Here is a 13,798-nt window from a genome sequence, read left to right on the forward strand (position 1 = left end):
TAATAACTTCCAGTCACTGGTGACATGGGCTGGATTCTAACCAATGTCCTCCTGGCAAAAGGTTGTGCCTTCATCACGTACATGATATGCCTTTGTGGTAGGGTTATCATATTTGACCTTTCAAAAGAGAGGACGCCCCTGAAAGGGAGTGTATCTGTATCTGCCAACTCACCTTGTATTAAACTCACACATTACGAGGACTTCTTCCCTTCCTTTGATGCTCATAATTATCCCAGACAGGACAATTAACATCCCCCCACTTCTCACCCACTTCCTTCAGTCCTATTTGATTTGTCAGTTTTTACTGCTTTTTTTTTTTTTTTGGTCCTCTGTACTTATCAATGTCAGTCTTTATTGGAAATGAAATTGATCTGAACAAGTGGGTCTGTCCCACAAAAGCTCATCACCGAACAAATTATTTTGTTAACCTTCAAAGTGCTACATTTCTGTTCTTTCACCTTGTATTAATGTACTAGATATACTACAACACATTAATACAACCTGAGCTGGTTGATACTGATACACTTCCACTCAGGGGTGTCCTCTTTTTTTATATGGTAACCCTACAGACACTGTGATGAACATTCTATTTCGGTATCCTTAGTAATATGTTCTAAATGCCATGTAATGTCACAGGAAAAGTACCACAGGATAAAGCACACCAACTTTTCAGATCTTCCCCATCAGATGCTTGTGGCCCACCAGGAGACTATAAAAAAATGTGTAGAGAGATTCATACATGAAATAGCTAAAAGAATGTATGTCAGATTTAAATCTTTTGGAATGGCTGATTTATTTAATTTTTGTTGTTGCAGCAGTATGCTCTTTTTTGTAACTTGGCACCAGACTTTGGATTTTCCTTTGCAAAATGTAGCTCAGTAGTTATCAAGGCAAATGGTATTATTATGTTCATAGCAGTTTGTGGAGCTCTCTCCTTCAGTAGTTTTGCATAATTATAATTTTTCAAAGCCGGAACTGGAAGATTTATCAATAACGGCATCTAAAGATCTCTTTTAGACTACACAATCCAGAAGTAGACACAACAGTTCTTAAATGTCAGCACTCAGACTTGGAGTGCCTTGGTTTCCCATATTAATGCTCAGACTGGGAAATCTGATTGAGGATCAGATGTCAGAGTCTCTGACATGGGAAATTAAATTGGTTAAAAGGGACGCCAAAATAAAATCACAACTCACTTTTTCCCATATCAAAAGCTTTTACACATCACACAAATATACATGAAATACAAATATAAAATAACTTTACAGTCAAGAGAAGCTGAAAAAAGCCTCCAAGAGCCTAGGGCTTAAACACAAGGGTGGCAGTTGAAAGAGGTGTGTGTGGCTTTTGCAGCCGCAGCTATATGAGGATGGGTGTTGAGGTGGTGCACCGCCTTAGCGGCAGCTGGTGGAAATATAGGCTAGTGTAAGTTATGCCGCATATTCCCAACATATGTAGCTTGCATGCAGCACAGGAGGAAACTCAGAAATGGCAGCTACAAAAAGGTTTCAATATAAATTCCCCTCAGTCCAGTTATGGATGTAAGGAATGTGCCAGCAGGAGCTCAATACTGCTGAAGGATCTGGGGAATGTGTCCTTCAGAGATCACTTGCATGAAAATGCAAAGGTGTGCATATTTAATGCCTTGTAAACAAAGCCTGATGGGAGCAGATGAAGCAATGAAATTTTGTCTCTTGTAAACGTGTTGTTATAAAGTCACAGTTTATGCTATCATCCAGTGTAAGAATTGTGGAGTCTCACCAATGCTTAAAGTTTTGTGGGCGTACAGGGCTGTCATCATTACTATGTAAGATACAGATTGCAGAGGGCTCCCTCCCTCAAAGCATTTTGAGGAGACAAAGAGGGGAGGGATAGTGGTTGAACCAGCTAGCTGGAAGCTTTTTGGCTATACACCTGTAAGACTGATTTGACTAGTTCTCTCTCCCCCACCCCCCACTGTTCAAAGGTAGACCTAAGAATAAGTCTATAGTTTTCTGTGAGAATCTACATTGGTGGATACTGAGATGCTGTGGCTAGGCCCAGAGCTGAATGCGACTATGAGCTGAAATCACTGGTAGCTGAAGCTATGGAGAGCTAGAATCACAGGGTTTGGGTACAGCAAAACGCACAAGACAGCAGCAGATGGCCAGCAGGCACAACCGGCAGATGTCCGGTAAGAGAAGCAGCAGGCGGCCGGCAGGAGCGACTGGTGGATGGCCAGCGAGGCAGCTGGCAGGGGCAAGCGGAATGCCAGACAGGCACAAAGGTGGCATTGCCTTAGGTTCAATGAGGGAATGCATCAGGGTGATATGTCAGGGTCTGCATGGACTGGACAGAGCTGTAAGGGGGAATTTGAAGTGGGGTATGGAGAAAGTTTGGGTGTGTGGATTGGCTGTTTACAGTATTGGACTGGTGAGCCTGAGCGGCAAAGTACACTGCTCAATCCATTTGAACTGGGACAGTTACTTGAGGATTGACGATGAACTCTGGGTGTGGTATTTTCCCAAGCTAATGTCATGTGACTTTCTGCCTCTTTCATGAAAAGTTTCTTTTCTATACTCAGACTCTGTGCTTGCAACTGGGGAAGCATTGCTTCTCTGAGGCACCCAGGGGTGTGTGAATTTCCCAGGCTAGTGGGTGGGAGCTTGAGCCAGTTCTAAGTGAGAGGGATAAAAAGGAACCCCTGGATGTCGAATCCGGCCCTGCTTGCTGCTGACTTCTTCTGGCAGAAGGATTACACAAGGATAGAATGAGCAATACTGCTAACCCAACCCTGCCACGCAGCCTTTGTAAGGGGAAAGGTGGAGTCATACTACTCTCTCCCCTTGCACTTTGGTAGTACAGAAACTAGCATTCAGCCCAGCCATGTGTCGGCACACAAGTGTTGAAGGGAGAAAAGGGCTGCAGCAATCCACAATCTGGTGCTGCATTAAAGGGAAAATAAAGGGGCTCTTCTGCACTCTTGTAAAGCAATCTTTCCTTTTTGTAGGAGGTGTAGAGGCCTGGGGTTACTTTTGTAGGAGGCATAGAACAGCCTACATAAGCTTCGGTCTGTCCAATGAACATGTGTTTTAAGAGGCAAGCAAGCAAGCAGATTTTTTGAAACATGTCAAGCTTTGCCCCATTTCATCCAACTAGTCACTTTTTAAAGTTCATGTTCTCATCATCCTGCCTGAAAACATTGTACAGGACTTATTAGCCTAGGCACCTTGAGTTCCTCCAGGGGCTCCAATTCCATCCCAGTGCTGCAGCCACCTCAGAGCAGGTCCAGACGGGAAGATTGAAAAACATCCAGCTCCCTCTCTCATAAAAGGGATAAGGGTTGCAGCCAGGGGCTGGAATAAGTACATCAATTAGTCTTTGCAGCATTTGGAACCTTATAGGTGTCAGGCTGAGACACCCCGCTCATAAGCAGGAGTGGATGAACCTGAGACCTTAGGGGCTAAAGCCATGTGCTTTACCACAAGAGCTAAAAACCAACTGCCTCTCAGCCAAGGCTGTAGAGCAGAGACTCTAGATTGTCTTGTCAGTGGTCTCAGTGCTTCTAGGGTTACATAGAGATCAAAGGGTAGATTCTGCAGCAAAATTCATAGCCAGGGAACAGTGCAATACAGTGAACCCTGATCTCACACACACACACGCGCGTACACACACATATATACAAATTTGTATTATAGATAGCGCGCACACACACACATATACAAATTTGTATTATAGATAGCACAAGTTAAATAACTGCAGCTTTGCAGGCATATACACTTTTCAAAGCATATTAATGCAACAAGTATCACACACAGGTGAGTGCATGTGCAAAGTTGCAAAACATACAGCTAGGGATTAAAAACTAAACCCATAAAATCCTAGCAAGAAAATCTAGTTCTTGGGTCCACTCTTCACATTTCTCTGGTCTTGTATTTAGAATACAGGCAGTAGAGAACCTTCAGTGTTGTCTTCATATCTCTATTCACAATATCTGTGGATACACAGTAAGAAACAAGCCATCTGGGAAAGATTAGAAATCCTTCAGATAGAGAGACTGCAAATGTCAAAGCTGTGAAGGTAATCTTTCACTTTCCTCAAATTATGATCTAACTAAATCAAAAACCAAAACAGGAAATGAAAAGTTGTCAGATTTTGTTGATTTCTTAAATTAGTTCGGAGGAAACCACTTAACTACATTGGAATAAGGTTCAATAATATACAATAAGAAATAAGTCTTCACTGGCAGACAGCAGAGTAGATAATTTAATAAGGCTTAATAGCTGTATTTTTGTGATTCTACAATAATGTGCATAGTAGCAGGCACTGCCTTGATGCTTCATGTCCCTGCTTTGTAGTGTTTGCATTTTGTTCTGTGGTTGTACTTCCTGCTCTTTTGGAGGCTTCCATTTTCCACTGTTAACTTCCATATTCTGAATGTGCATGAGGTGCTGCTAAGCTGCCTCAATTTCTTTTCAACAAAGATCTTTGCTAGTTAATATCAATTTGTATTCAAACCACTACTTCTTCCAACCAGTGAGACCAGTAAAGGGCTTGATGCTCCTCTTCAGGTAATGTAAGTGTATGACTTTGTATTGAACATCGACCAGTGGTACACTAGGCCAGATCTTCAGCTGATATAACCAGTATAGTTCCATCAAATACCAACATTCATCAGCCAAGGATCTGTCCTATGTAGCTGTACATAAATGACACACTTATATCTCCCACATTCATCAACAGTAAATATTATTTAAGGCAGTCTTGCAGATTTGGAGAAATGGATGTCTAATGCATTTAACCCACTCATAGAAAAGGTCTACTCAGAGGCTTTAACAGTTTTGGCTTTCCCAGATTAACTAGAAAGGTTAGTTAAACTCCAAGGCTATGCCTACACTACAGCAACCTGTTGACAGAAGTTACTGTTGGAAGAGATCTTCTGGCAAAACTCCTGTTGACAGATCATGTCCACATGTAAAAGTGGGTTGAAAAAGTGATCCACTCCATTGAAAGAGAGTGGCCAGACTTCCTGGCTACTCTCTTGACAGAATGGCCAAGTGGAAGCTCTGCAAACAGGGCTGTTCAGTGAATCAAAAGCCCTGTCTATCAACAGAGGGGCCCCCAGATCATCTACATGGCTTTTTTGTTGACAGAAAGTGTTGAAAAAAAGGCATTATTCCTCACTGCAGAGAGGCAGAATGCTGTTGGCAGAAGTGCCAAGTTTTGTCAACAGATTGTTGATAAAATGCATTTTGTGTATAGATGCTCCACAAATTTTGTCAACAAAACTCTCTAGTGCAGACACAGCTCAAGTTCCATATGTAGAGCAAAAAGAATCCAATTTTACTTTGCTTCCTCACAAATCACTCACTCTGGCATTAATGACAGCAACCCACGAATAGAGCTGGTTGCAAAAACAAAAAAAAACAAACCAAAAAAAACCATCCAAAACAAAATGTTAATCAAAAAGATAACCAAACATTTTCATAATTCCCACAACTTCCATTTTTGATTGTCTCTACCCAACAACTTAGGTATAGATAGATGACCCTTCCATATGTTCATATGTACACAAATCCCCCCCAAAATTGTTCATGAGTGGGCTACCCACGTGGAAAAAGGGGCTTTTTTTAAAGAACTAGAACAGCTTTCTGTGGGACATGGTAAATTGCCCATGAGTTAACATCTTTATTTAAAACTTGAGGTCTCTCTAAAAGATACGTTCTAATTCAGCAACAGGTTGTTGATTCAGGAAAAGACTGGGTGAAATTATATGGTCTGTTATTCAGGAGCTTGGACTAAATGATCAAAATGAAGCCTTCTGGCTCTAAAGACGTACTAATCTATTCACCTTCCGATTTTGGCAAGCCAACACACTTATTTCTAAGTGGAAATTTCAACAACTACTGAAATATTTTAGATAGTTTTATTTTTGCTTTAAGCAGTATTAATTTATCAAATAGTGGGTATTATAAAAATAGAACATTTTTAAAGTGTAGACTAGATTGCTACAATATGGGATATATACAGGAGCCGCATAACAAAGGAAGTGTTATGTGATGTGTGGGTGTTTCGTTGGAAAAGATTCTCCAGCTCAGTGGTTTTTAAACTACGTTCCACGGAACCCAGGTGTTCTGTGAACAACTCACAGGTGTGCCCTGAGCATTTGGAAAAATAATTCAAAATACACTCATCCCTCATTAAACGAGTACTTTATTTACAAGTACTCGCTTAAAAGAGGGACACATTTACCTACCTTAGTACACTCTACAAGTGAACTCCCCCCACTAATATGAGCCTTACCCTCCTCCCCACAGCTCCAACCCCCCTAGTCTGACACCCCCTGCCAGCCCCGCAGCCCCAGCCTGCTGCAGCCTGACCTCCTGCTGGCCCTGTACCCTGACCACCACCCCCCGCAGTCCCAAACCACAGCAGCCTGATACCCCTGCCGGCCCTGCAGCCAGACCCCACCACCACTTGACCCCCCGCCAGCCCTAAACAGCAGCAGCCAGACCCCCTTCCTGGCCCCGCAACCTGAGCCCCCCGGACGGCCCTGCAGCCTGACACCGCTGCCAACTGTAACCCCTGCGGCCACACACGCCCCGCACCTGTACCTCCCACATCCCCACGGCCAGACCCCCCTCCCTCCACCTGCAACCCCTGCGGCCAGACGCCCCCGCGCCCCGCCACCTGTAACCCCCATGGCCCCATGGCCTGACCCCCACCGGCTCCGCGGCCCCCAAACTGTGGCAGCCAGACCCCCTTACCAGCCCACAGCCAGACCCCCCGCCATCTGACCCCCCCCCCCACGACCCTGCAGCCTGACCCCCACCGCCGGCTGCAAACTGCAGCAGCCTGAACCCCCACCCCCAACCCACCACCAGATTTTAACCCTCCCTCCTGCTCACAGCCCTAAACTACCCACAGCCTTTAAGCCTCCCCAACCCAAGGTTCACTCACCTTTCAAAAGCCGCACTACCTGCTGCCACTCCTTCCCTGAGTTAGGAGTCCTAGGAACTAATCAGAGGCTTTTACATGTAATTTAAAAGGAATTCTTACGAGTTTCTGCCTACGAGCAGAAAGTTGGGAACCAACTGTGCTGGTATAGCAAGGGATGAAAGTATATTAAAATCAGATACAATGTTATTTCTTCACTGCTATACCACCTAATTAAATTACTTCATTTTGTTTTTGCTGAAAATGTTGCTGTTTGGGTTTTTTGGCAGAAGGGTTGTGGTATTGGCTTTTTTGGTCTATTATATTACTGTTTGGTATTCTATGGTCTCAAAAGGTTTAAGAAACACCAGTCTGTCTGATTGTCTTAGCTTTTCATGAACCAGAGCAAATATCATTCTCTTCCAGAACAAACAGTATATTGTGACTCACCTTCAGCATTGACAGGAAAATCTAGAACACCTCCATCTGTCAGCAAAGCCACTGCAAGATTAACATTGTGAAGCTGTTGATCAGAAGAGGAGATCAGTGAAACAGAAAGTAAATGCTGGCCAAATACAGATAGTGCATGCTTTATTTCTTTGGTAGTTGACGTGGGAGTTAGCACTGCTGCACCAACATATTTTTCTTTAATCATTAATATCTTTAATTCTGGTGGAAAGCATATAATCACTTCTGCCAGTTACCAAACTAGAAAAATAGAAAGCAAATTTACTTTTAAAATTACATGAGGGACTCAGAAAGATCAATTGACTTAAAAGTTTTCTGAAAACCTTATATTGATGGGATCCCAAAAGCTAAAAGGTTGATAAAGACACAGGGAAATTTTTAACATCAAGTTACATTTATGGAAAGCATTCTATTTTTCCTTTAAAATCCCAAAAGATTTGCTATGTTCTAAACAGCTGTAACCATGAACGTTGGAATAGTGTTTCAACATACAAAGATTGACATACATACTTATTATTGATGATATGCTCATGGCTCTGGCACATGAGATACAAATACCAAGCAGTCCCATAGCGCCTTAAAGACTAATATATTTATCTTAGCTTTCATGGGTAAGTCCCACCTCCTCAGATAGGAATGAAGCATTTTTTCCCATCGGGAAAATAACATTGCAGATGCATGCATTCACCCCAAAATGACAACAGAAATGTTCTTTTATTATTATTATTTATTTAAAATCTACATCTCATTCCCCTCTTGATTTTAACAATCTAACGGCAGGTGGTATATTTAGATACTGTCAAGAGACTGTTCCTTCAATGACATATGAACAAAAACTAAACAAAAACGTAAATTGCTTCCTTGGCCATTCTACTTGCTACTGATCAGTTTATTCTTCAGGGGGTACCAGGTACATTGCAGCTGTATTTTATTTTGCGCTAAATTGATACTTTAATGTTCCACAGGGTTTTATAATTTACAGACAACAGTGGCTGAGTTTGAAACTAAGTTCAGATTCTTTTCCAAATCCATGGCAGAGGAGGAAAATGAAAGGATTGTAGAGAGCTACAAACTGTTTACCCAGGGATAGATAAAATGATTGTTTAATGAAGTCATCAAGTGAGAAGAGTCATATTTTCCTCTCAGCAAGTTTGTGAGACTTCCACATAAAAGTTGAATGCCGAGCTTTGATATAAATTTTAAAGACACAGTACTGGCATTTATGGCAGATAGGCAAACTGGTTTAGATAAAGGGAACACATTCATCTTTCTACACCTCCAGATAGAACCAAAAGCACTAGAATGCTGTTCAGCATTTCCAGCTTTATAGGAATAAGGAAATATGTGAAGTCTTGGATAAAAGTCTGTTGTAGTAGTTACAGACTCTTCAGTTCTTTTGCCCTGTGCCACTAGATTGTCTTTGTCCCATCTCTTCCTTCTCAACACCTGCCATATAGGCAGGCTGATTTCCTAGAGCAAAGACATGAGACAATGCTCAGACTGGATAGGCTTCTGAGGTCGACAAGCAAGGATACATTGGTGATAATGCCTATTGGAACCAGTGACACTGCATTGCAGGACATTTTGCAGATAACTTCAGGGAAGCTGGAAGTGTTAAAAAAAAAAAAAAAGGCAAAAAAAAAATCCTTCCTCTCCCACAAGTGAAAGAAGACAGAAGGCAGAAGACTGTGGGAGTAAATTTCTGGGTTGGTAAGTGACTCAGGATTTGGGTTTTGTCAAGCATCAATCCACTTTCTGTGGTGAGAGGTGTTATGAAGTTTACATGGCCTCAGAGACAGACTGGCCAGAGTAAGCAGGAGGGAGCTAAACTACTAAGGTAAAAAGAGAAAAGATATGAGAGCTCAGCACAAAACTGAGATGTTGAACACAAAATTAATTGAGGAACCAAAGGACATGAAGAGAAGAAATTACTGAATTGCCTACTATCAGAGGGGTAGTCTGTATCTTCAAAAACAATGAGAGTCCTGTGGCACCTTATAGACTAACAGATATTTTGGAGCATAAGCTTCGGTAGGCAAAGACCTGCTCCTTCAGATGCATGAGTGGGGGTTCCAGAGGAAGGTCTAAATTACAGGTTCATGAAAAGGAGGGATTCCCAGTCAAGAGTAGGGCCAGAGCTGACAAGGTAAATTCAGTAACCGAGGATGTGGTCCATCAGCAGCAGCTAATGTGGAGGTGTGAACATCAAGAGAGGAGAAACTGCTTTTGTAATTGGCCAGCTCCCAGTCTCTGTTCAATCCTTTATTGATGGTGTCAAATTTGCAAATTAATTGCAGCTCTGCAGTTTCTCTTTGGAGTCTGTTTTTGAAGTTTTTTGTTGCAGGATGGCTACTTTTAAATCTGTTACTGAGTGTCCAGGGAGACTGAAGTGTTCTCCTACAGGTTTTTGTATATTACCATTCCTGATGCCTGATTTGTGTCCATTTATTCTTTATGTAGAGATTGTCCAATTTGGCCAACATATATGGCAAACGTGCATTGCTGGCACATATTATATTAGTAGATGTGCAGGTGAATAAGCCCCTGATGGTGTGGTTGATGTGATTAGGTCCTGTGATGGTGTTGCTGGTGTAGATATGTGAACAGAGTTGCACCAAGGTTTGTTGCAGGGATTGTTTTCAGGTTTGCTGTGGTGTGGTCTATAGTTGCTGGTGAGACTTTGTTTCAGGTTGGCAGGCTGTCTGTAGCTGAGGTCTGTCCTGCCTTCCAAGGTCTATGAGAGTGAGGAGTCATTGTTCAGGGTGGATTGTAGATCACTGATGATGGGCTGGAGACGTTTTAACTGGGTGCTGTATGTGATAGTCAGTGGTGTTCTTTTGTTTTCCTTGTTGGGCCTATCTTGTAGCAGGTGGTTTCTGGGTACCCAACTGGCTCTGTCAATATGTTTCCTCACTTCCTTAGGTGGGTATTGTAGTTTTAGAAAAGCTTGGTAAAGGTCTTGTAGGTGTTTGTCTCTACCTGAGGGATTGGGGCAAATGCAATTGCATCTTAGTGCTTGGCTATATACAATGGGCCATGTGGTGTCCCCTGGGTGGAAGTTGCATGCATGTAGGTAAGAATAGTGGTCTGGGGGTTTCTGGTATAGGGTGGTGTTTATGTGACCATCACTTAGTGCTGTCCAGAAAGTGGATCTCTTGTGTGGACTGGTCTAGGCTGAGGTTGATGGTGGGGTGGAAACTGTTGAAATCACCATGTAACTCAAGTGCCTCCTTTCCATGGGTCCAGAAGATGACGATGTCATCAGCGTAGCACAAGTAGAGGAGGGATGCTAGGGAACAAGAGCTGAGGAACCCACAATCACGCATATGATGAAGCAGGTCTTTGCCCATGAAAGCTTATGCTCCAAAATATCTGTTAGTCTATAAGGTACCACAGGACTCTTGTTTCTGAATTGCCTAGACAACTCAGGAACCTGAGTAAGGGACAAAAGGAATTAGATTTGCTCTTTTTTTAGCATAATCTTGACCTAGTTAGTATTAATGAAACACAGTAAAATGATTCTCGTATTTGGAATGTTCAAATCAATGTCGTAATCTGTTTAGGATGGATCAAAAAGGGAAAAGGGGAGAGGGAATAGCACTTTATGTCAAAAATGGCATAGTTTGGGCTTTTTTTTTTCCAATTTATGACTTAGAAGAAAATGATCTGCTTATGGATCCATGTCCTAACTGATAAAACACAGATGGGGGACGAGCTGGTGTCTGCTACACAGCACCATATCACAGTCAGGAACAGGATAACCACCTCTTTTGCACCTATCTGTAATGTGTAAGAAAATAAGCTGCATGATCAAGAGGGACTTCAATCTGCATGACATATGCTGGAGATCTCATGCTGACAATGCTAAAACATCCCTGGAATTTCTAAACACTACAGATGACATTTTCCTAGCACAAAAAGTGTTGCAGCCTACACAGAAGAATTCTTTATTAGACTTTTTCCTAACAGATAAAGAGGAACTGATCACAGAACTAAAATTAATGGCAACTTAGGTACATATAGTCATGACTTGCAAGTATAATAAAGTTCAGGCTATTAATATATAAACCTGGTTCTTCAATGGGGCCAACTTTACAAAACTGAAAATAATTTTGAGCCAAATCAGCCAGAATGAAGAACGTAATCAGGATAATTGTGAATGATAATTAGGAATCATTTAAGAAAATCTTATTAGATGCCCCAAAACCCACAATCCCACAACCGAGGAACAAGCCTGTGTTGGTTAAAAAAATTAGCTGGTTTAGAAAGGAAGTATAGGCAGCAATAAAAAGTGTGTGTGTGTAAGTGTATGGGAATTGTAGAAAAATGATAAGAGAAGCAATGGGACACAGGAAAGTCTATAAGCAGCAGAGATAAAGACAATAAGAAGAAATTTTAAACATGTTAGAACCAAACGAATCCTGACAATGGTATTGGTCTATTGATAGATGGAATTGGTAGAATTATCAATAACAATGCAGAAAAGGCACAAGTGTCAATAACTATTTCTATAATGTCTTTGGGGAGTGACAGATGAAGTGGTTTCTTCATATGGTGAAGATAACACTCTTTCTAGTTTCAATGAAGGATGTTAAATATAAGCAACTAGCATCAGACCTTTTAAATTCAGAGATCTACATAACTTCCATCCAAAGATTTAAAAGAGATGGATGAATAGCTTTCTGGACCATTAATGTTGATTTTCAGTATGTCTTGGAGCACTGGGGAAGTTTTCAGAAACCTAGAAGAAAGTTAACCTTGTGCAAATTTTTAAAAAGGGTAAACAGAATGTCCTGGTAATAGGCCTGACGGCCACATCTCAGTCAATATAATGGAATGAGCAGCTTATACAGGTCCCAGTTAATAAAGAATTAAAGAGGGTAATGTAATGGGAAAGGATATTTATGGAAAATGCATTACATCAAACTAACCTAATATCTTTTTAGTTGAGTTTATGAGTTTAATTGTTAATGGCAATGGTGTTGACATAATACATGTAGACTTCTCTAAGGCATTGGACGTGGTACTATGTTACATTTTATTTAAAAAAAAACTTGAATGATCTAAAATTAGCATGGCACACTTCAAATGGATTTTAAAACTGACTAACCAATAGTTCTGAAAATGTTACTGTAAATGGGGAATCACTGATGTATGACATCAAAGGGAGAACGGTGAAGAGGGAGATCAGAGACTACACCATCCACTGATGCCATGGGATAACAACTCCATCAGCTGATGGCCTGCTGAGGAAAGCTCTGAAAGGCAAAGGCATTGAGCAAGTTTCTGCCACAACCACATTCGATGTGATTTGAGTTTGCAGACAATATTCTAAACTGCCTGATACAGGTTTTGCTATATTTTCCTGGGTTTTTCGCCCTCACTAGCATCCTCTCCAATTCTCTCTGCCCAAGGTACACAAACTGCATCTATTGGCTTTGAACTATGTTTTTAGCTGGAGTGAATGAAGATAGACAATAATGATCCTGAAGATACAGCTGATTTGCATCACTTTCATGACAAGAATTTCATGTTCTAAATCTCAGAATTGTGAAGGGAAGGTTACATTGTCATGTTCTATTGTACCAATTAATGTCTAAAATGTGGGGAAGTTAGAGAACACAAGGGATTTGGAGGAAGTGTTTTAAATTCAAGTAGTCTGTCTACTGTAGCTCAAAGACTTTTTCATATCACTTAGGCTATCAGACAGAAAAAAAAAGCTTAAGTAAACAATACGTTGACCAAAAAATCAGTAATATGTCCAGTACCTGAGATTAAACGCTGCTAAGATGAAAATTCTTGAGATACAGAATATCACAGCACAGTCCTTCATCCTCTCAGTGGATTCCTCTCTGAGGGTAGTGTCCAATGGATAGAGAGTAGGATGGAGAGGCTACGTCTATACTAGGAAGTTCTTTCGAAAGATTTCTGAAAAGAAGGGAGCTCTTTCGAAAGATCCCATAGGGCGTCTACACACCAAAAGCATTTTTTTGAAAGTAAATTGAAAGAATGCAGAGCTCTTTTCAAAAGTGCTCTTCCACTCCTGTTTCAGGGCACTCCACAGGGCCCTTCTTTTGAAAGAGCACTCCTCATCGCACCTGATTTTTTGATACTTGGCCCATTCTTTCAAAAGGGCAGGGGCTGTGTGGATGCTCTCTTTTGAAAGACCAGATCACTCTTTTGATCCACTTTTTAATGTGTGGACACAGTCTTTTGAAAGAAGTTCTTTCACAAGAGATATTCTGGAAGGGCTTCTTTTGAAAGATCTCTGTGGGGTAGACATAGCCAGAGCAGCCTTATTTCAAATTAAGCCATTCAGTGGAGACGTCTACATGTGAAGCCTACATCGAAGTAGCCTATTTCGATGTGGCGACATCGAAATAGGCTATTTCGATGAATAACGTCTACACGTCCT

General features: G+C 41.4%; 1 protein-coding gene across 5 annotated transcripts in view; it reads right to left on the bottom strand.

Moving 5' to 3' along the window:
• Window positions 1-1,084: 1,084 nt before the first annotated feature.
• Window positions 1,085-13,798, bottom strand: part of LOC142018177 (gamma-parvin-like) — a 46,515-nt gene continuing 33,801 nt past the window's right edge. For all 5 annotated transcript variants that reach the window (XM_075003724.1, XM_075003733.1, XM_075003707.1 and 2 more), the window contains 2 exons: window positions 7,366-7,438; window positions 1,085-3,973 (listed from right to left, as the gene is read on the bottom strand). In XM_075003724.1, coding sequence (XP_074859825.1) covers window positions 3,894-3,973; window positions 7,366-7,438 — 153 coding nt within the window. In that variant the 3' untranslated portion in view covers window positions 1,085-3,893. The remainder of the gene's footprint in view (window positions 3,974-7,365; window positions 7,439-13,798) is intronic.

Source organism: Carettochelys insculpta, chromosome 1 (assembly GCF_033958435.1).
Source record: "Carettochelys insculpta isolate YL-2023 chromosome 1, ASM3395843v1, whole genome shotgun sequence".
Taxonomy (NCBI): domain Eukaryota; kingdom Metazoa; phylum Chordata; order Testudines; family Carettochelyidae; genus Carettochelys; species Carettochelys insculpta.